The sequence below is a fragment of the Dendropsophus ebraccatus genome, chromosome 2 (genome assembly GCF_027789765.1).
Source record: "Dendropsophus ebraccatus isolate aDenEbr1 chromosome 2, aDenEbr1.pat, whole genome shotgun sequence".
Taxonomy (NCBI): domain Eukaryota; kingdom Metazoa; phylum Chordata; class Amphibia; order Anura; family Hylidae; genus Dendropsophus; species Dendropsophus ebraccatus.
The window spans coordinates 136,004,129-136,028,188 of record NC_091455.1 but is presented as its reverse complement, the minus strand read 5'-3'; the positions used below and the strand labels follow the sequence as shown (position 1 = coordinate 136,028,188).

The 24,060-nt window shown below is 40.8% G+C and overlaps 1 protein-coding gene across 1 annotated transcript in view; it reads left to right on the top strand.

Annotated features, from left to right (window-relative positions):
• CNTNAP2 (contactin associated protein 2) overlaps nt 1-24,060 on the top strand; it is a 1,369,824-nt gene that overhangs the window by 1,160,606 nt on the left and 185,158 nt on the right. The window contains exons 14-15 of the mRNA XM_069958388.1: nt 10,315-10,471; nt 18,649-18,776. Of these exons, the coding sequence (XP_069814489.1) occupies nt 10,315-10,471; nt 18,649-18,776 (285 nt within the window). The remainder of the gene's footprint in view (nt 1-10,314; nt 10,472-18,648; nt 18,777-24,060) is intronic.

Sequence of the window (24,060 nt, the reverse complement as noted above, 5' to 3'; positions counted from 1 at the left end):
TCCCCCCCTCCCTTCACTCTCTCATCAAGTGCTCATTATCAGAAAATCTCGACTGGTTTACATCAGTCGAGCCCTATCTGTTCTATGGAGAGGGGAGGGGGAAGAGGGAGATTAGTCGGAGAGAGGAGAGAACAAAGGATTACACTGCGGGAACTGTGTGAAAGCCTTATTAAGAGCTCAAAGAGGTCAGTGCTTACCTCAGAGGAGATAGCCCGGTGATGTAGCTGTAAATTAACTCTTTGTAGTCCTTGTTTGGTGCCTCATCTCACTCCACCCCTCCCCTCTCCATAGAGAACAATAAAGACAGGGGGGAGAGCTTCAAACTGCTTTTTCATGATATAAATGCATTTTTCGGCTAATTACCCAATTGCAAAGTTTCTTAAAATCACCTGTATTATTGATGTCTGCAAAAAAAATGTAAACGATAGTGACACTTTAAACTCTCTACAGTTTTGTTGACTTTATCACTTAATTATTTATGTACCAGGTCCTCCATTCTTTAACATATATTGCTGTCTGCTCACATTACAAACACACAGTTTTTCTTTCTTCTAGTTCTTTGTGAGGAGAATGCAAACCATGTTTTGACAGATAGAACGATAAACCTAACACATAAATATGATGCTTTCTGGTGGATTTATTCCTTTCATCAGATTGCACAGCACCATCTGTACTAATTACCCCATGGCATCTTGAGATACACAGATCAGCACAATTTTTCTCAAAGGAACACTGAATTATATACAGTATATTAACCATGACAGACTCTTCCCTGTTGCCCTCCAACAGCTTCTGGGTTAAAAATGTAATTACATACGTCTTACACTACACTACATGGTCAAAATAATTATACTAATTTATAATTAATAATTTCCCTCTTCTGATGGCAGCGTGCCCTATCCATCTACAGCTCACCCATGCTCATGTTCTTAAGGACTAATGAGAGGTTTGATTGCAGGAATTTACCGGGTCACTGACTCATTGGTTAGAGCTATCAGGAGGTAAAGATCAATGATATTTCCTATTTTCTTTGATACTTTTAGTTTCTTTGATTTCTTAGGCCACATTTCCACATATAGTGGAGTGATTCTGTGTAGCTGATATGCATTTGCTTTAAAAAAAAAATTCATTGTTATCATTCGTTTCAGTATCTTTATACTAGACAATTTTCATTTAAAGGTTTACACTTGGTTCACATCATGTTTGGCCTATATGCCATGGTATACATAAAAAATGTATTTTATGCATTGATGTGTACTGCAGCATACCAGTATAGAATTTAAAGAGGATGTACCAATAGGCACATCCTCTTTAATATGACCCACAGATAGAACAGCTTTGTCACAGGGAAGCCGGGTGCTGTGGTCTGTTTTTTGAACCGCGGCCCGGTTCCCGTGTCTACGGCGCCGTTCTATCCACGGGTACCGGTCCGGGGCTCCAATTGGAGGAAATTCTCTCCCCTCTATGTCGTGGCTCCATTGATTCCAAAGAAGCTGCATCATAGAGGGGAGGGAATTCCCTCCAACTGGGGGCGGCCCAGCCCACCTCCAGTACTTCAGCCCTGACCCGGTACCCGTGGATGGAACGGCGCCGTACACGGGACCCGGGCCGCGGTTCAGAAAATGGACCGCGGCATTCTGTGTGACTGGACCGTTCTATCCCTGGGTCATATTAAAGAGGATGTACCTGATATAACATCCTCTTTAATAAACCAAGTGTAGTATTAAATGTAGTGACTGTCTAAAGAACTCAAATGTGTGTGTGCAGAACTCAAATGTGTAGTAATCTACCTTGGAGCATCTTTTTGAAGGTATCCTGATCTATACCAGGGTCTAAAGCTCAAACATGATGTAAACCCAGCCTTACTTGTTGTAAGGCTCTTTATTTTCTTTTAAGGCTTGGTTCACAGGCTCAATTTTGACCATTATGTTGCTTGACATTTTTTTTTTAGGTAAAAAAAAGTTCTGCTTTTTTATAATGATGTCCATGTTTATTGATCATGATCATAAAAAATAAATTATACCATGTCACAGAATGGCCAGTGTCAGTGATGTTCATTGTGGCCGGTTCTGCAGTACCGGCCGGATAAACTTCACTTATTTAGAATTGGTATGTGGGTGCATTCCGGTGTGCCCGCATTCCAATTACCCATAGCCGACAATGTAAAGTGTGGCCAAAGTCGCACTGTACATCGCCTGCACATTCAGTTTTGTGCGGCCGCTATTCAATGAATAATGACCGCACAAAACTGACATGTTAGTTTTTTGTGTGACCGCAAGAAATCTCAGCCAGAGTGTATACGGAGTGAATACAGAGTGTATACACTCCGGCTGGGATTCCATTGACTTCAATGCAATGTTTATTTTCAATTAATCACAGACGGTTTTGCAATTTGCAACAACGGCCATGATTAACTGAAAATATAAGTTGTGTAAGCTTAGCCTAAAACTGAAATATAGACCATGTATATGTTGGCATGTCAGCAAAAATGTATTTCCCTAAAGGCGTAACAAAGAAGAAAGACCCAAGAAAAAAATATAAGAAGTTCAGCAAAATTTAAGAAAAGAAGACATACTCAACTACCCGGATCCCCACAGTTGCTGTTCTAATGGTTGCCCCTCAGTACTGCTTCTTGGTTTCTGTCTCTGGTTTTGAACTTGCAGTAACTGCCCGTTCTGCTAGACACTGGCTAAGATGGCTAAATAGGAAGATCCTGTGGGGTCATCATGTCACAGGAACCATGAAGCAGTTTTGAGAAGCAGGGACTGGTGGCTGTTAGACCAGCAGCTGTGGGGATAAGAGGTGAGTATGACTGCTTTTTATTCTTCTATCAATCCGACTGTCAAAAAAATTCTAGGTCTGGAATATCCCTTAAATTATTTAGCTTATATTCATGCACAGAGGTCTCACCTATTTGCTATTGTTCTTAACAATCCAGGAAATTCTGTCAGCCAGCTTCTCATAATATTCTACATTGGAATTAAACAGCTATTCAGATATACTAGGTAGAAAGACATATCCCACAGTCAATTTGTATAATCTAGCAAAAAAACAAAGCTTCCTATACCATAATCTTTAACAGTAGTAAATGTTATTCTGATGCTGAAATTAAATACTTATTGAATCTTATATATGTCACCACATTGCCAAAAGAATCAGGGAAAGCTAAATTTAGTATACTCATATATAGACCAAAAAACGGCCTGTCCTCTAGCCCACTACACAACTCCTATACAACGGACAACAGTATAATCAATAATAGACATTGTCAAAGATTTCTGTCTACTTTTCCCAAATACAGAGAAGCCTCTTGGCTAGAATATTACCTAAATATGGACCGTTTTCCCAAAGGCTTGATTTCTAAACTTTACAAAAGTCTATTAACCCATGAAACTACTGGCAAGCCTTCTTATATAATTGCCTGGGAAAAAGAATTAAACCTTTCTTTTTCCAAATCCACGATAATGCAGATATATAAAAATTCACACGGCTTCTCTAGATGTGTGAAGGTGCAAGAAAACTCATTTAAACTGACCACTAGGTGGTATAGAACACCATACATTTTAAAAAAAATGAATGTAGTGGAGAATGACTTATGCTGGAGATGCAAAACCCATTTGGGGACATTATCTCTTATATGGCTAGAGTGCCCCAATATAAAAAACTTCTGGTCCATGGTTCTCCAGCACATACGCTACATATGCAATTGTGACATTCAACTAGACCCTACACTCATTCTCTTATGGGTTCCGACCACTACCTTTACACCTGCACGCAATCACCTCCCCACATTTCTACTAACAGCAGCTAAATTACTTATCCCTCTCCACTGGAGAGACGAATCCCCCCCTACGCTCAAAGAATGGATAGATAAAACGCAACAAATATCACGATTAGAAGAACTGTGCAGTTGGGAAAACGGTACTCATGATAAATACCTTAATATTTGGGCCCCTTGGTTTCACTTCTATAATGGTTTTCTGGCCTCCACCTCCTTTTCTATACCATACACCCGGCCATAACTCTGTAAACAATTTTATAGTGCGCTAACTTAGTGATGGGTCTTGAACCACCTAACACTAGGACGCACAAATTGCTTAACACTCAAAAGCTCTGGTCTACAATGTCTTATCTTAGTTCCTTTTTTTTTATTTCTTATTTTTTCTTTCTTTTCCTTTCTCTATACACTACATTGTTGCTATTGTTGTTAAGTTCACATTTAACAAGGTTTCTTTACCACCATTATGTGCATTAGTTCTTTCTGGCAATAATCTGCACAAAATTACAGTAAAAAATTTTATGTGTTCATAAAAGAGCTTCCTCTTTGCATATTTGTCATTACAAGGTCCTGCGTGACCTCCTTGTCTTGTTATGCTCTGTACTGTTTTATATACCCCTTCTGAATAAAAAATTTGATTGGAAAAAAAAAAAAAAAAAATAATCAATAATAGTCTTTATTTAAATTCACATAAAAATTATTTCAGACAAACAATATTAAAAAAGCCATAATAGCCATACACATGGGGCGAATAGTACACAGGAAATATTTGAACAGTATTGCACAAGATCCAGTAAACCAGTTATGTTACAATCTATTAGTATTGGTTCATTGCACAATTCCCTTCAAAGAGTGAATATAATTTATATTGCACAAAACCCAGTGGCAGCACAAAAGAATTAATAGAGAAGGGTGAGATTACATAAAGTATCCAGTACCTGTGGTCAGGGTGTATGCACGCTCCCCTCCATATAGAAATGGTATAGCTAAATTTAGCTATACCATTTCATTTTAGGTCTCAAATTAGTTCTGCTTGGATAAGACAACATAATTACATGAGCAATGGTGTTAAACATAGGAGATATATTTAACTGCTCTCTCTTATACTTGGGGAGTAGTCGGGTTGTTCTATTTCTGTTTTTTTTTTATAGTTGCGGTACAATGTATGCTCATAGCTTTGGGATACTTAATGTTATTTATTTGAGAAGTGGACATCTAGCTGGAAATATTGAGAACACTATGTAATTTATCCATTCCCTTTATTAGCTTTGTGGACCATCAATGAACTTGCTCCAGGTGAGCTGTGCCTCTTTTACACCCAGCACCACATAGCATGTCTTTAGGGTATGTTAACACACTTACTGGAATGAAGTGATGCAGTTAGGCGATGCTCATACATGGCATTTAATTAGTGTTAATTAGCGCTATTATGCCGCAAATTGCACAGTAAAATAGCACTATTTTTGCAGGAATTCAGTCAAAATCTTAGCTTAAATAGTGCTAATAGCGAAATTTGCTGGAAAGTAGCACTAATTAAGACTAATTAAACGCTATGTGTGAACATAGCCAAACGCAATGGAATGATCAGTTACTGTAATTAAATGGTGCATTGACATTGCATTACTGCATTTGTGAACACATCCCTACACGTTTTATCCATTAGCAATGATTATTGTGAGGTGACTAGTTCTGGTATCACAGTGAAGGTACGTTCACACATGTTGGAGTTTTATTGCATTAACACAATGAATGTTGGCTGGACAGCAAAGGAATGATTAATTACTGCAAAGTACGGATGCAGCACTGCAATGAAATAATAAATGACTGCAATTAAATGGTGTATTCACATTGCATTACTGCATTACAGTGTGACCACAGCCTGCACATATGTGATTATAAGGAGTTATAAATAGAAACCATAGTTAGAGGTTATGTAGAAGATATAATGCAATGATTTAAGAGCATGATGTACAAATGGCTTCCATTGCAAATCAAAGTGCAGACAGTAGGAATTTATCTCTCTCTTGAAAGGTTACGCTAGTACATGAAACTTTTTGGAAAAACCTGTAAAAGTAATAGGGCAGCAATATAAACCACATTTATTTTTCTGGTAATAATGAAAAATGGCTTTACAACTTTTATGTTTTAACCATTGAACTCTATAGTTTACCATTGCATTTTGCTCTTCCTCTGCAATATCTCTTAAGTTTACTTTACTTTACTTCCATATCGGTGTTTGGCGATTCCATGTTCTGCTCTATCATAGGGTCAAAATAATACAAATTATAGCAATAACCAATCAAATAAATGGATATAGATGTTACAGAAATATATATCACCTGATAAAGTCCATTAACTATTTCAGGCATCACGTACAGCCTTTTACTGGACAAATTAGTCCTGCATGCTGTATCTGTGATGGGGCCTTCTAAAGGAACCTTCACATGCAGATGTGAACATACCTTCGATTCCTGCTCTCTTTGGGCCAGTGTCGATTCAAATCTCTGCATGCCGTAGTATGACATTAACCCCTTCACATCAGTAATACATATCTAAAAGTTCCAATAAACTTCTCCAATAACTTCTATAAACGTTCCTGGAGTGAAAGAGTTTTGATGTGTGCAGGACTGCGTCAGTGTGAGCAGCACATACGGGCGAGTTCACACTGAGTAAAATCAGTGGAATTCTGCTTTTGAACTCTCTGCCACAGAATCCCACCTGCCTCAGTGTGACACTGTTTCTCTATGAGACGGATTGAGTGCCTCCGCTCTCCTCTCAAAGAATTGACATGTCAGTTCATTGAGCAAACAGCCGTGGAGAAAGGAAGGGCACAAGCCCTCCCGTAAAGAAACAGTGTAACACTGAGGCAGACGGAATTCCATGGCAGAAAGTTCCACCGTGGAATTCCACAATTTTACTCTGTGTGAACTGGTCCTAAATGTGTCAGGAGTCGGGCATAATGACAGACAGCAGCGATCACGATAGCGATTGCAGCGTTTAACTGACTGATCAAAAGCCCCACATTATGACTGTAGGTGTCCCGATCAGTATTCCTGACAGATAGAGTTAAATAACTTACCTCCATCTTGTCTGTTTCTGATATTCTTATAAAATCTTTAAAAAGAAAGTAATATAGTCACAGCAGCCCTAAAGATTCACTTGAATAAAGGTGTGTATGTATAAAGAAAGGACTGAAATGAGTCCCATAGGGACATACTAGTTATTGAAACTTTAAAAAAATATTTTTTTTTGTTTAATATCCTTTTAAAAACCATTAAGATAGAAAGGCATGGCGGCAATAACAAGCTGATAATTTCAGCCTAAATACAGTCTAAAAATATATTTCGTTTACAGATAATTTAGGGCATGACTTCAAGTTGAACTGACTTTGTTGAATAATTTAAGTGGAACTAAGCAAAGCAGCATATAATGTAAGATGATGGGATTCAATGGATTGCTATTGTCATGCTCTTTGGTCTCTTAAATTAAATTTGAAATGCCGTCAAGCATAGCATATCTTATGATAAAACAAAAAGCAATGCATGTTAGAGAGAATGTCTCAGATTGACCATATCACTTGCAATGCTAGGAAGTTTGTAGGTAAGGAATGCTTTATTTCATTAACTTTATCTACATAACCTTATTGACATAATACAAGTGGATGCATAATAAATGGTAAACGACTTATAACCTGTAAACTGATATAGATCATCAGCTGATAAACTTGCTGTGTATAGATCAATTGCTTGCTGTATACACAACCGCTGCAGTGGCTACATCCTCTATTCTGAGCTGTTTTTAGGAGGATTCTGCTGTTGAGACCCCCAGCCTTTATTTTTTTTTTATTAATATTTTTTATTTAGTACAACACACTCTAATAGACCAGACACCTAGGGTGGTCTTTATCTGGAGCAAAGCAATGAAAAAAATTAAATTTTGCACTAAACGAATAGTGACCTTTTGCCAGTTAGTAGGGGAAGCTTAGCACAAAAGAGGTAGGGCTTGATGTACAAAGGGTGTTTCCTTCTGTGCCATTTATTTACTACCAATTACACACAAATTGTAGTTGAAATAAGTACGGGCAACCTAGGATTTGCAGTAATATTCCAAATCCAGTGCTACAGAGCGCAACCCATTAGCAAGGGCTTTTACATAAGGTCAGTGTATAGATTGCCGTTCTTAGAAAATCTGTCCCCTTCCTCCTGGAATTCACAAAACTAATCCTACTAAATTGGTGCCCAAACCTAAGGAAAGGCTGCTGCAAGGGATACTACCACATCTCCATCATATTATTTATACAGTTGTACTTGTCTGATGCAGATATAGAAGGTACTGTAGAGGGCACCATCTAATCAAAGGACTACATACACCCTGAGAAGAGTGAGGATCCCCTTATTAGCTGTGAAGGGTTTTTAAAGTTAAAAACCCTTTTTATTCTATGTATCTGTTTAATTACAGATATAAATTTGATCACTTGACTATTTCTATGATTGGTCAAACATAATAAAAAAAAATTAGATTCATGAAACCAACATGTTTTAGTTTTTTTGTTATGTTTTACTTCTGTCGCAGCTTTCATATACAATATACGGTACTTAATTTATTGAAAAACTAATTCTTTTGAAGGATTTATTGATCGTCAATAAGATGCATCCTAATCTGCTGATAGAGGCTAGTAGGGGCCATGAAGTCACAAATAACATTGGAAGCTAAATTGCAAATTAGACCATTTTGGGCACTGGGGATGTTCCTTTACTCATCGGTGCACCAATATCCTCCTCCACCTCTTATCATGCCTCCTCGTGAATACTGAGCCTTCCTTTTGCAGTGATGAAGACCACTGCAGAGAGATGGCTCCATATTAATGAGGTAGCATGGTAAGAGGAGCAGGCAGGTGGCCTTACTGGTGCACTAAACAGCCTTATTTGCATAGCAGCACAACTTATATAACAGAGAAAAGTGCATCAAAGCACCATTTCTAGATCTGGGATCAACTAGTAGAAATGGTTGTAAGGGCTTATCCACCATCTTTACAGAATGGTAGCACATGTTAATTGTTTTCTGAACTGCTTTGAAATCATTACAAACAAATGATATCCTCAGTAAGGTCAAATAAATTATTTGGGAATCAGCATAAGAAACATCCTACAGGCAAGTGATTGATTCCATGTTCTGCTCTATCATAGGGTCAGAACAATATAAATTATAGCAGTGACCGATCCATTAAATGGATATAGATATTATAGATGTTACAGAAATATATAAAGTCCATTGACTATTCCAGGGATGATGTCCAGCCTTTTACTGGACATATTAGTACTGCATGCTGTAAAATCTGTGATGGGGCCTTCTAAGGGAACTTTTACATGCAGATGAGAACATACCCTTGATTCCTGCTCCCTCCAGGGCAGTGCCGATCCAAATCTCTGCATGCCTTAGTATAAAATTAACCCCTTCACATGAGTAATACATAGATAAAAGTTCCAACTGCCGATGACCCATGCAGTTTGAACTTCTATAAACTTTCCTGGCGTAGAGGAATTTTAATGTGTGCAGGGCTGCGGCAGTGTGAGCAGCACATTAATATGGCAGGAATCGGGCATAATGGCAGACAGCAGCGATCATGATAACAATTTCAGCATTTAACTGACTGATCAGAAGCCCCAAAGTATGACTGTAGATGATCTGATCAGTTTCTCAGACAGATAGAGTTATATAACTTACCTCCATCCTGTCTGTTCGAGGATATTCTTATAAAATCTGCCTCAGACTGACTCTATAAGATCGCCAATAATACTAATCAACGGTATGCAATGGCATAACATTGATCAGTATAAGCAATCTAATGATTGCTTATATAAGTCCCCTAGGGGCTTATATATGTAAAAATAAATAAATAAACCAGATATATATTTGGTATCAAAGCATGCAGAATTGTCCAATCTTTGAAAATATAACAACAATGTTCCTGCATAATGAACAGCGTAAACAAAAAGAGGGGGTGGAAACACCAGAAGCGCAGTAGTAAAATTAATAAAAAAGCTATCACAAACTTCCATTTACACCAATATGGTACCAATTAAAGCTTTAGGTCATGTTGCAAATAATGAGCAAAAAGGAGAGCACTGTTTTAGTGTGACCTCAACAACTGTACATTAATAACCTTTGGTTGTGAAGGGGTTAAAGCTGCATAAATTGATATAGTTATTTGTGAATTAGCACAAGTATCATCCTACTGGCAAGTGACTGATTCCAAAGTCTGCTCCAAACAGGGTTGTCTTCGATTTGTCTTTTGGGCATATTAACATGTGAAGGTTTTTACTCAACATGGGGCTCCTCAAGCCACCTGGTTGGTCAATCCAACCTTGTACAAATGTACTTAAAAAATTTTTACCAAAGTTTATAATGGCAAATGTAAAGTGTCAGTGTAAAAGGTCCCCATATCAAATTTGTATAACCTTCCTTTGTTTTTCAGGGAAAAACATGTACTTTGTATTTAAATCACAATTAACATTGATGGCTTTAATTATTTGCAGATGGAAATCCCTACACCTGGTGGGTTGGGAAAGGAAATGAGAAACACTATTATTGGGGAGATTCTGGACCTGGCATTCAGAAGTGTTCGTGTGGAATTGATAGGAACTGCACTGACAGCAGATTCCACTGTAACTGTGATGCTGACCAAAGGCAATGGTGAGTATTGTCTCATACTCTCCTAATTAAAAATAGTTACCATTGTTATATTGGTATTTTATAAAAGTAATAAAAATAGTGAACCAAATTGTGAAACCAAATAGTGATTGCCTGAGGCACCAGCTTCACTGGAGAGCGTAGGGGCACAACAAGGCTACCAGTTGTTAAAAGAGTAGTAACATTTCATTAAAATATAAGTAAAATCTGGCGGGAAACTGGGGAGGACTCTGCTGTTCTTTTCACCCAACTCTAGCTAAGTATTGGAGCACGTCTCAGCACCGAAACCCTTCCCAATCTTAACTTTTGACTTGTCCATGCAATACTTTAATAATTATTTAAGGTAGCACTGGGTGATACATTGTATTTGCTTGAGAAAGAGATGGTAACACTAATTTAAAGCGTATGTACTATCAGGTACATCCTCTTTAATATGACCCATGGATAGAACGGCGCCGTAACGGGGAACCGGTGCCCTTTAGAATCAATGGAGCTGCGTCATGGAGGGGCAGGGGGTATCCTCCCACTGGGGGCAGGCCGGTCCGCCTCCTGTGCTTCAGCCCCAGCCCGATACCCGTGAATAGAATGGCGCCGAAAATGGACCGAGGCAACGGCTTCCCCGTTACGGCGCCGTTCTATCACTGGGTCATATTAAAGAGGATGAACCTGATGGTACATCCTCTTTAAGCCGCCCTTATTTAAGGGGCAGTAAGTGGGATTACAGCTAAACTGCAATGGCAGACAATGTTATCATTACCATCATCTTGCAGCTTGCACGCTGGAATGTTAGAGTGTCGTTAGACAGAGAGTTTTATGTAACAGATTTTAGAAGCCAAAGCCAGGAACAGACTATAAACAGGGAACAGATCATAAACGCACCGTAAGTCTAGTGAGTGAAGCAGAAGTAGCCCTCCTGAGCCATGTGCTGCAGCAGCACATAAGCATGGAAATCCTAATGGGAGGAACCATTGCTGCTGCAGGGTGTTACAAGTCCGCTTTTGATAATTTGCTGCAAAGTATGCCTACAGAGATGTAATAGGTATAAAGAAAATGAATATCCTGGTCCTTAAAGAGTAACTGTCATGTTTTTTTTATTGCAGAAATCAGTAGTATAAGCGATTTTAAGAAACTCTGTAATAGGTTTCATCAGCCAAAAAAAGCCTCCTTCTGTACTCAAGAAGCAATCTCCCAGCCTCCCCCCCTGACTTCTTATCTGTGCATTATCAGGCAAACACGTCTTCATTACAGAGAAGCCAGTGAAGACGGTTCTGCTCTCTCCATTGTAAGCCTATGAAGGGGGGAGGGGATGAGGGAGATGAGGGAGCAGGAAGAGGTGACATGAAGGTCAGCTGTTTGTAGACTGTCTGGGCACCTAAAAAGCTAAATTCAGGTGTCAGAAAGGTCAGTGCTTATCTATGAACTTACTGAGAGAAGATTGCAGGGTGTTGTGCTGTGCAGGACTGCTCCGTGCTCAGTCACTCCTAGCAGCCCCTCCCCTCTCCATAGCCACATAATGGAGACAGAAATCCTGCTTCATTTGATGTGAGGGGGGAGGCTGGGAGATTGCTTTTTCAGTCCAGAAGGAAATTCTTTTAGTACATAAAACCTATTACAGAGTTTCTTAAAATCGCTTGTACTGTTGATATTTAATGTTTTCAGAAAAATGACCCTGAAATGACAGTTACGCTTTAAGGTTGTGTAGATTCTTCTCATTAAGCCCAGTATTCTCTTACCGGTGTCCTCTGTAATATGTGTGTGTATGTGTGCGTGCGTGCGTGTGTGTGTGCATAATAACATGCTACATTTGAGTTGTGGTTTTATCATGCTCCTGATATATGCACGTTACTGGAGCTATTACACCCCCAACTTTTCATTGTCAGTACTTGAAAATTGCTGATCCCCCTCCACCACTTCTCGACCCCCAAATGTCTCTTAATGTAAACTGGAGAAAGCATGTACTATGCTCCTATCTATACACAGGAGGGGAGCTGTTCCTGGCTCATGGCACAAGGAGGCACATGGGTCTGTGTGTGACACTGCTATTGCAACAATCAAGCATTTGCGCCTCTTTGGGAAGAAAATGTGTTGTTCCTTTCTATGCTCTGTGATTATTTCTTTAAGAGAGACCCAGTAAGCACTTATAAGCACAGTGATTTCAATATATGTTATAGCAACAATCTCCACACTACACTTCTTCTGTCAGACTTGTCATCTACATGATTGAACACTCCTAGAGGGCTCTGTTCATTAGGCATTACCTCACTGCATTTTCAATTTGCATTTATATTGCTAAAGTTGATAATGTATGCTTTTTGTGTATATATATCACCTTTACTGTAAATCAAAGCAGAAAATGAATCGCAGCACTTTAGAATATTTCCGGAGCAAGAAATGTATACGGAAAATCTCGTAGTTCTTGTGTGCACAGGGAGTTTTTATTATTAATACATTTTCTAAAAAAAATTGTAGTACATGACAAAAAAAACTCATGTGACCCATCCCTGACATTCTATATGAATTATTTTCCCAGGCATGACTACAACCTTTGTATTTTCTATAATCCTGCAGTAAAGTATTCTTACTGATTCTGTCTGCAGTGGTACTTCCATAAGCTTTTACCTGCCCATAATGCCACTTTACACCCTCAAAGTTTCTAACGTTTACAGAATAAGGCTAAGTTCACACAATGTTTCCGATTTGCAACAACGGCCGTAATTAACATGAAAAGTGCATAGTGTTGCCTGCTATGAAATCACGGCTAGAGTGTACACACATAGTATGCACTCTGGCCGGGACATGTCAGTTTTCTGAATAGTGGCCGCAGAGAACCTGTCAGTTCACACAATGGAGCGTGCGGCTCCGGCCACACGCTCCATTGTGTGCAGCGGGGAATTCGGAATTCAGCAGGAATGAAGATCAAAGTCTCTGTGTTACTTTAGCTTCAACTTAACTATACCGAAAAATTACATGGGAGACCCCAGTAGAGAGAATGAAATCAATCATCAGTTAACAAAAATGATATTTATTTAGCCAATCACAGAAAAACAACACATAAAAACAAGACCCGGGGAGGTGGGAGACCACCTTGCTGGGACAAGTTATTTAACCCCTAGACGACCTAAGACATACCGGTACGTCCTGGAAGTCTGTCCCCAGATGACCCTGGACGTACCGGTACGTCCTGAGCTATGAAGCGCGCTCCGGAGCGGAGCGAGCTTCATAGCAGGTGGGGTCCGGCTGCAATTAGCTCCTTAAACGCCACGATCCGCACGGCACCGGCATTGAAGTGTAAGTGACAGGGGGAGTCCGCTGTCACTTACCGATCGGAACCCCACAGTGGGACTGCGGGGGTCCCGATCGTTAAAACGGACCACTGGAGATCTCTCACCTGCCTCCGTGCGGTCTGATCGGCGCTCTGGTCACTGAGCCTGCACAGGCAGGCTCAATGAGCAGAGCGCCGATAACACTGATCAATGCTATGCCTATGGCTATCTGCTCTTCAGATGTAGAATGGACCAGGCACGAAGCAGTGGATCGTCTAGATCACTGAAGAGTGCTGATGTACCTTCTCCAAGGAGCAGAGTCTAAGGAGCCCCCTGTTTCACCAAAGCCCATCGCAAGGTGGGATGAACTTCACTGCAGGAAACGCCTAGGTTGCCAACCTCAGAGAAAGTCCCTGTTGAACACTGACTGATGATAGTGAGGAAGTACAGGAGTCCGGAACTAGATGCATTTCTTCTGCAGTCACACTACAAAATATGAGAAGGCACTGTTCAGACTGGCGCTTAGAATTAGAAATTAGGCAGGATCCAAACGGCTAGAGGGGTGCTAGGAAGCGAGGAAGTGGCAAATAGCCAGGAAGCAGAAACGCTAACTGGAACACAACAATAACTGTGCACAGAGGTGTGTAGGTTTGGGCTATATATACCCTCATTTAAACAGCTTGGAATTCTCCAGAACCTTTGGGCTGAGCTATAAATACTAATGACCAGGCACACGCCTGCTACTAGAGGGAGCCTATCCCTCCAGGAGGTCAGCTCAGAACAGGAGAAGCTGCTGGAAGAAGCATTAAAAAAAAAAAGCAGGTGACCCCTGGACATAGTGACCTGCAGCAGGTAGGGAATGATGGACACGACCGTGTGCTGTTACACCAAACTGGATAAATTACACCAATTTCTGCAGGACATACAACTGATAAATACTGGAAGACTTGAGATTTTTTTTAGTGTACCATTTTTTTGTGTTTTTATCTGTTGTAAATTCAGCGCATAGAGGGTTTTGGTTCTCTTTTTAATCTAGTCTGTTTAGACTAAACAGACTGTTTAGTCTGTTTAATTGCAAGTTCAAGTATGACTGTTGTGTGGTACGCTTATTGTTGAGAAAAAGCAGTGCATATAGATTATTTTGTCATTAATTACACTTTCTAGTGTACCAAGCTTGTTGCTGTTACCAGCCATCGCTCTGCTCTGATAGTGGTCTGGCTGATGCATATTATAAATATTTAACCTAGTCAATGAGCTGTCATTAATGGGAAGGAAAGAGCTGCATATTCCAATAGGCACGTTTTTGCAAATATATTTGCAAAAATATTTAACTTAGCAAGCCCTACAAGTATAACTATGTTGGTTGAGTTGAGAATAACTAGGGCCCAACTGGGTCTAATGTTGGCATAACATGGCTTCACCCAACTCAATAATTAAATGGAACTTTAATACCATACTATGCATGAGCCCTACTATTTTTTTTCTCATTGCATATATATGATTTTGTCTGATTTTAAATGACTATGATACCATGAACCTAACATGGACAAGGGCATTTATGATGCTTTTGAGTCCAAGTCAATCCAGTAACAGGGCCCATAACCTACCCCATGTCCTTCATAATACTAAAGTCTTCTTATGTGTAAGAGAAGCTTTAGGTCTCCCCACCCACTACACCCACTATAGCTACACTCATATAAAAGAGACAAAGATGCTTTGCTTTTATTATAAATTAGTCACCCATGCATATTTATGGGAAGATAAACGTATTAAAAGAGCAGTTTTAAGAAAAATGAGACAACTGCAGCTTAGAACATCTGCTTTACTGCATGTGCAATAAAATGAAGTTGTGGGCGTTTTGCACAAGTGAGTCTTAACAGTTCATCGAGACTGAGCTAACAGCTACTTTTTCAGCAAGGTCATCTGTTTGCTGAGCAGAGGCTTTAAAATGATCTAATTGGCATAAAATAATAGCAACAGACATATGCCTGTTTTTACAAGCAGAGGAAATTGACAAGTATCTGTATTTTGCTTGTTTTATAGCAAACTGTTTTTCGTAATGAAAAACATCAGTTAATTACCTTGTTGCTTTGCCATTAACGGTAATGTGCTTACAATTTCTCAGGCATTAAGCTGTAAATAATTATTTCTGATGAATGGTAAAGCATTTAAAATGTTGTAAAAATGGATGTTTGTCATTTGCAAATGAAAACACTAAAATACAGCTGTTTGCATGTGCAGAATTCTCTACAAACTCAAATCCTTAATTTAAACCTCCGACCTTTAAAAGCCAGTGCTTATTAAACCAGCATTATAGCCCTTCATCACCCAGATGAAGCAGAACAAATGAGTAAGCAAATTATTTCTAAATAAAACATTGCCTACATAGTTTCTCTATTTTGAGGTTAGAACAATGACTATAGCATTCATCATCAATGTTTTAAAAAACTGTAAACTGCTCAATTGTCATTGCAATCCGTGTACTCTGTAGAAGGGCATTGTAATACATCCTTATTAAATGAAACAAATTAGGCCCATGTTAGGGTATGAGGCTATAGATTAGGACTTAGGAGTTTCAAAAGATTGTCTACCAATCAATAACCATTGTTTTATTAAGACTGTGATCACACGTGGCATCTTTGATGCGTTTTTCATGCATTTTTACATCAAAAGGCCACAACTTCTGTTTTTGACATTTGACGGCCATTGTTTGGACAGCTATTATTTCACTGCCAAATAACAACGGTTATTTCAAAATAATGGTCATGTGTCAGGGCAGGCAAAATAGCATACCCAAACAAGGACAGTTGCACCAAGTTCAGCTGAGCAAATCTAGCAGTGCATTAACCCCTGCACTGCCAGAAGTCTGACAGGCAAGGAGGGTTTGGATGGGTATTTCAGACACAATTCAGACAGTGAAAAAGCACAAACAGAAACTCAGCGCTTCCTCGGCCACCCGGCACGGACCGAGGAGCGCAAAGTCACATTCCTAACAACATGAGTTTAAAATAACATGTTATTTGGTTGTGAAATGACAGCCATCCAGAAAAATGCCAATAAAAGACCAAAAAGACATTGTGTGACTGTAGCCCAATGACACTATTCTATTGCAAAATGTGTATGTGGGTGCTTCAAAAATAAACTGATCACAGGGTGTTGAAACTACAACAATCAGCTATTATCTGAGCATAAATCTTCACTAATTATCCTACAGGGTCACAAGAGGGGGAATGGATCATTCCACAGGTATCAGTGAAATTAATAATCTGTCAGTGACATGACAGGCCCATTCACACCTGAGGGGCTTTTTAAAAAGGGACATAAACCTCATTTGTGCTTCCTTATATAAAAGATTTCTGGTGTATCACTTTAAGAAATCCATTATTAAAAAAAAAAAGGATCAAATGGATGTGTTTTTTTGTTTGTTTGTTTGTTTTTTAGCGTACACAAAAATGAAGTTGACAACCTTTTTTGTCTACTTTAAAAGTTAAAGATTTGCTCAATGGACAGCAAAAACAGGGTGTGAACCCAGCCTTAGTGAATTGTAAGCCTAGGTTGGGGTGGGGTTGTGGAAAGTCCGGGGGGGGGGTTAGGGTCAGGCAATGGTTAGCTATACTGACCTATTACTCAGGGGAGGTTGCAGTTGGGGCCATTTGAGCCAGTAAAGAAGAAAGTCCAGTGGGGACTAGTAAGAAGCTGGACTTGAGACCTAGATTTATCTCTGTTCAGAGGACTTAACGGAATCATTAACATAAGGAGTGTTGTAGAAGAACCCTTGTTATGGTTAGATCATTCATGTGTTACATATTAGGAAATATATTCCAAATGGAGGCCTGTGTGGAGTGACACCATTACGGGAATGGCGTTGCCACAGTTTTAGTAGTTTAGTAGTTTTAGTAAGGACCTTTCTGTGTATGGGAGTAAAAGAATGTAACAGGGACTGCCCAAAAGAGACCATAATAATTAAATGGGTCATACAAGATTAAAACATATAACCTATCCACAGTATGTAATACTGTAAGTTTCTAATCAATGAAGGTCTCTTGTCTCCTTACATGAATGTACACTTTCACTCTATACATCTGAAGGATATAGTCGAATTTAGCACTGAGTTTCATTGGTCTGCAAATAGAAAGTGAATATGGTAGTGCACATGGTTGCCCATTTCACAGTCCACATACAAGGGACCCCCTAATCTTGACATGAGCGGGGAGTCAAAGCGTTTGTATTCCCAATGATCATATATTTATCATCTAACCTGTGGAGAGGTGATAAGTCTTGATCTTGGGATACCCAAGTTTTGCAACGTTAAAATGTTTAATTATACTAACATACTGGTCCTGCAACAAAAAGCTTATTGTGCCTGTCTGAAATTGTAACCAACAAATGTTTGTGTCACTTATGTAATGGTTATGTATTGTGATAATTCTTAAAATCACCCATTAAAAGCCATCTAGGCTGACTGTATGTCATTAGGGATTTATTACGGGCCGGTAATGGCACAGCAAGAGCTTCACAGGTACTGTTAGTAATGTCCATGCAGTGTCTGCAGTGATAGGCCACTAAGCCAATCACTGGGACAGTACCAAGGCCAGTGATTGGCTGAATGGCCTGTCCCTTCAGATTCTGCTGGAGCGGTCTAAAGTTAGTAGGACATAAGGGAGCGCGGCCAGGCATGCATAAGTTTATTATTTTTTCTTCACACAGTCATCAGTTAATTTCTAATGTTCTAAAATGTTCTTAAAGCTAACAATAGCATATTTACTAATATAGTGTGGTCACAGCAAACAACATTATAGGATTAGGTCAAACGTTCTTGTTTTAATAGTGTTTATGAAAAGAATGGGAAAACACAAAAATGTATTCTTTTTTTTTATCTATCTTGTTTAATCTAATCATATCTCTCTTCTTGTATAGGAGAAAGGATGAAGGAATCTTGTCCTACAAAGATCATCTACCAGTCACACAAGTTGTAGTTGGAGACACATATCGGTCATCTTCAGAGGCCAAGCTGACTGTTAGTCCCCTGCGCTGTTATGGAGATAGTAAGTTTTTATACAATAAAGCAGACAGTCTGCCAACTATACTGTATAGCAGAGAATTAAGGATGTGTATGCTTAATGTTTGTTTAGGTAAATGCAGTGGGTCGTGACATCTTGCATGCACCAATAACAACCAGAGTTCATATTTCCTATTAACATCATGGTTTGGATATTGAAATCTTAGCCCTGGTTAGTTGCTATGAGTAATAAGGCCGTTTATCCGTTTTGATACCATACATGAGGCCCATTATACTAAGAGACATTGATCAATCTACAATTGTGTTTAATATTATAAATGACACTAAAAATGACAACTAGAAAATAACATTTCGACGAGTAATGAAGCCTTTCCGCCACTCCTTATTGCCTCTCAATATGTTAATGTGAATGTTTCGAGGGTAATTGAGATAACCAATAAGAATTGCCTTTGACATGCACAGTACATAGTAATTCTTTCTAAGCCCGAATGATTTTGTAGGGCCATTATTTAAAAGTAAAAGTGTTTTTGACAGCACTTACATAATTATTTCATTTGTTCAATAATTTCACATCCTAGTAGAGAAGGTAATAGAGAATGTGCTAGCAGTCATCCTTGTCCTTAATGAGAAAATTCTGCCAATCATACTTACTTTGTGATAAAAGATAATAGTAGGGACATAAAAGGAACACTTCACAGATGGGACGCTGCAGCTAATGCCATCAGCTATGCTATTTATTTCCATATTAACCAGGTTTATTATTGTGCATACAGCAATCAGACCAGTGGAAGTTGTTGAATATTAGTGTTGGGTTTTATTTTCCTGCTCATCAAGTATAGTAATTAATAGATCTCTCTCTTTGTAATGTTAGAAATTTTAGATAGATGAGATAACTTAGAATTTCCTTTTACTCCTTTTAGTTTATTGTTCAGAAGTGTTGGAAATAATGACTCCCAAAGCAAAACAAAAAAAATATGTAAAGGAATATATCATTAATTCTCAGTGATGAACTGATCTGATTAAAATGCTTCATGGAAGAATAAAACATTATCAGGTCTACAATGTAGAATTCATATTAGGAAAAATCTTCTAAATGGCGTAAAAAAATTATATAAGACAGTGGAATAACCACTAAACTTAACGTCAAAGCTCAAAGCTTATGAAAAAAAGTTGCTAACATCATTCATGGCTATTTATAATAATGTTTCTGGAGGTCTTTAGGAACTGAAATGTCAGGTTTAGGCCCCCTTCACACGTCCGGATAAACCATCCGGATTTCCTATCAGGAAATCCGGACGGATTTCCGGACCCATACACTTTAATTAGTCACGGACACCCTTCCGGATTTTTCTGGAAGGGTGTCCGTTCCGGAAAATAAATCCGGAAAAAATAGGACATGTCCTATTTTTATCCGGAATTCCGACTCGGATGCTCCCATAGAAGTCTATGGGAGCGCCGGAATCACGGGCACTTTCCTGAAGTACATCAGGAAAGTGCCCGTGATTCGCGATAAGTGAGAGCTGGCCGGCCCCCGCAACCACTGGCACCCCTACCTCCCCACCGCACAGGCAGCGGCAGCACAGGCCTCCCTCCCGGCGCCACGACCCCCGCCCTCGGACAGCTTCCACCAACTCCGCCCCCTCCCCCCCGGACCGGACAGCTTCCAACCCCCGCACCCCCCCCCCCCACGACCGGACAGCATGCACCTACCCGCGCCCCCCCCGGACCGGACAGCATGCACCTACCCCCCCGCCCCCCTCCCCCCCTTCCCCGGACAGCATCCACCCAACCCCCCCGGACCGCAGCCGCCGGATGACCCGGCCGCGTATGCACAACGCCAGCGCACCCTGCCCCCCCCCCCCCGGAACTCACCACACTTCGCTGCACCCCCGGACCGGACAGCTGCCGCCCGATCATCCAGCTCGCCACTCTTCTCTGCACCTCCGCCGGCCCGCACGGGACTCACCACCAGCCACCGCCGACAGGTGAGATACAACATCCCCCCCCGAACTAAAACTCCCATCATGCAGGCCATGATGGGAGTTGTACTTCTGCTGCCTGTGGCCATCCAGGTTGCAGAAGTACAACTCTCATCATGCATCTGCTGACAGGCCATGATGGGAGTTGTACTTCTGCTGCCTGTGGCCATCCAAGTTGCAGAAGTACAACTCTCATCATGCATCTGCTGACAGGCCATGATGGGAGTTGTACTTCTGCTACCTGTGGCCATCCAAGTTGCAGAAGTACAACTCTCATCATGCATTTGCTGACAGGCCATGATGGGAGTTGTACTTCTGCTACCTGTGGCCATCCAGGTTGCAGAAGTACTACTCTCATCATGCATCTGCTGACAGGCCATGATGGGAGTTGTACTTCTGCTGCCTGTGGCCATCCAAGTTGCAGAAGTACAACTCCCATCATGCCTCTGCTGACAGGCCATGATGGGAGTTGTACTTCTGCTACCTGTGGCCATCCAGGTTGCAGAAGTACAACTCTCATCATGCCTTATGTTGGCATACTAGACCATATTAAGAACTATTTTTTTTTTCTCATCAGGAAATCCTGAAGGTTTTTCCTGATGGTTTCCTGATGGTAAAAACGGATTACTGTCAGGAAATCCTGATACTATCCTGATGACATTTGAGGTCTCCTGATCAGGATTTCCTGACAGTAAAAACTGACACGGACGTGTGAATGGGGCCTAAGTACTGATCATGCCACAATACTGCACTTTTTAATCGCTAGATTATGGCCAAAGGGCTTGAGATTCCTTGTTTTGGTACACAGGACTAGGGATGAGCGAACTTTTGAAAAGTTCGAAAACGAATCTTGCTCTAACGGCTTAATAATTGCAGCTACAATAGTGGAAGTGTGATAGGGTATAGTTTCGTTTAGTTGCAGTTGATATTACAATGAAAAAAAGTTTGGGAAAAAATTCCAAAAATAATGAGAAAAAAAAATAATAATAATAATAGGAATAAAATTAATAAAATATAGTGAATCAAAGTGCCAAAATAGTGAAAAAAAATATTGAAAAATATTGGAAAAAAAAGTTTACAAGGAGGATGCGGCAGCACTTGATTGCACCCAGGCCAGTATTGTTGAGAAGAGACAAGTCGAGAAACAGGAGGAGGCAGCAGTTGATTGATTCCAGTCCAGTATTATTGAGGAGAGGCTACTTGAGGAGGAGGCAGCAGTTGATTGATTCCAGGCCAGTATTATGGAGGAGAGGCTAATTGAGGAGGAGGAGGCAGCAGTTGATCGATTCCAGGCCAGTATTATGGAGGAGAGGCTACTTGAGGAAGATGAGGCAGCAGTTGATTGATTCCAGGCCAGTATTATGGAGGAGAGGCTAATTAAGGAATTAAGGAGGAGGAGGCAGCAGTTTATTGATTACAGGCCAGTATTATCATGGAGAGGCTATATGAGGAGGAGGCAGAAGTTGATCGATTCCAGGCCAGTATTATTAAAACCAGACTACTTCAGGAGCAGGAGGCAGCAGTTGATCTATTCCAGGCCAGGATTATCAAGGAGAGGCTACTTGATGAGGAGCAGGCAGCAGTTGATCGATTCCAGGCCAGTATTATCGGGGAGAGGCTATATGAGGAGGCAGCAGTTGATTGATTCAAGGCCAGTATTATCGATGAGAGGCTACTTGAGGAGGATGAGGCAGCAGTTGATCGATTACAGGCCAGTATAATTAAAAAGAGACTACTAGAAGAGCAGGAGGAGGTAGCAGTTGATTGATTCCAGGCCAGTATAATCGAGGAGAGGCTACTTGAGGAGGATGAGGCAGCAGTTGATCGATTAAAGGCCAGTATAACTAAAAAGAGACTACTAGAAGAGCAGGAGGAGGCAGCAGTTGATTGATTCCAGGCCAGTATAATCGAGGAGAGGCTACTTGAGGAGGATGAGGCAGCAGTTGATCGATTACAGGCCAGTATTATTGAGGAGAGGCTACTTGAGGAGGATGAGGCAGCAGATTATCGATTACAGGCCAGTATTATTGAGGAGAGGCTACTTGAGGAGGATGAGGCAACAGTTGATCGATTATAGGCCAGTATAATTAAAAAGAGACTACTAGAAGAGCAGGAGGAGGTAGCAGTTGATTGATTCCAGGCCATTATAATCGAGGAGAGGCTACTTGAGGAGGATGAGGCAGCAGTTGATCGATTACAGGCCAGTATTATTGAGGAGAGGCTACTTGAGGAGGATGAGGCAGCAGTTTATTGATTACAGGCCAGTATTATTGAGGAGAGGCTACTTGAGGAGGATGAGGCAGCAGTTGATTTATTCACAGGCCAGTATAATCGAGGAGAGGCTACTTGAGGAGGATGAGGCAGCAGTTGATCGATTACAGGCCAGTATAATTAAAAACAGACTACTTGAGCAGCAGGAAGAGGCAGCAGTTGATTGATTCCAGGCCAGTATTATCGAGGAGAGGCTACTTGAGGAGGAGGCAGCAGCAGTTGATCTATTCCAGCCCAGTATAATTAAAAAAAGATTACTTGAGCAGCTGGAGGAGGCAGCAGTTAATCAATTCCCCTCTCAGGACCAAGGCTTGGAGGTAAGTGACTCTGCCTGGTAAGTTCTCTTCTACCCCTCCCTCTTGTGCCTCGCTTCCTTGCAGCAGTGGGATGTTGCTGCTTCGGTAGCATCTCACTTTCCTACCCTGATGACACTGAGGATAATGGTGCTTGGGGGCGCCACGTCCGATCGGCGACATCATCATCACCACCACTGCTACTGTCCTCCAGTGGCTGGGACAGGATCTCAGGTGTTGCACTGGATGCCCCTCCCTGGCTTACAGCCACCACCTCCTCTGCAGTCTCTGCACGTTCCACCTGCTGCCTTTGGTGGACTACCTCATCCTCCTTCTCATCATCACTAAAAAGTGGTAGAGAATCCATAGGCAGATCAAGATTTGCCAACAGTTCCCTGGCAGAAGGTGCCCCAAAGGTGGGTGGCATAGTAATAACAGGGGACGGAGCAGAGGACTGTCGCTGACCCTCCCATGTAAGGGTGGTGTCGGATGATCCAGCCAACCTCGTTTGGGAGCTTTGGACGGTGGAAGTGGAGGATTGGGTAAGCCAATCTAGAACCGCTGGCTGTGTGGTTCTTACAGAACCACTGGGTGTCTGGGGTAGCTGCACCCTGCTGCCACGCCTGTTGCCCCAGCTGCCGCCGGGCCTGATGCTGCCACTTCTCCTCCCCTCACCGCCTGCCGTTGCAGTCCTTGCCTGGGAAGTGCTGGAAGTAGGACGCTTGGACATAGTTCTTTGGTTGGTGTAAATTTTGAAAAAGAAATA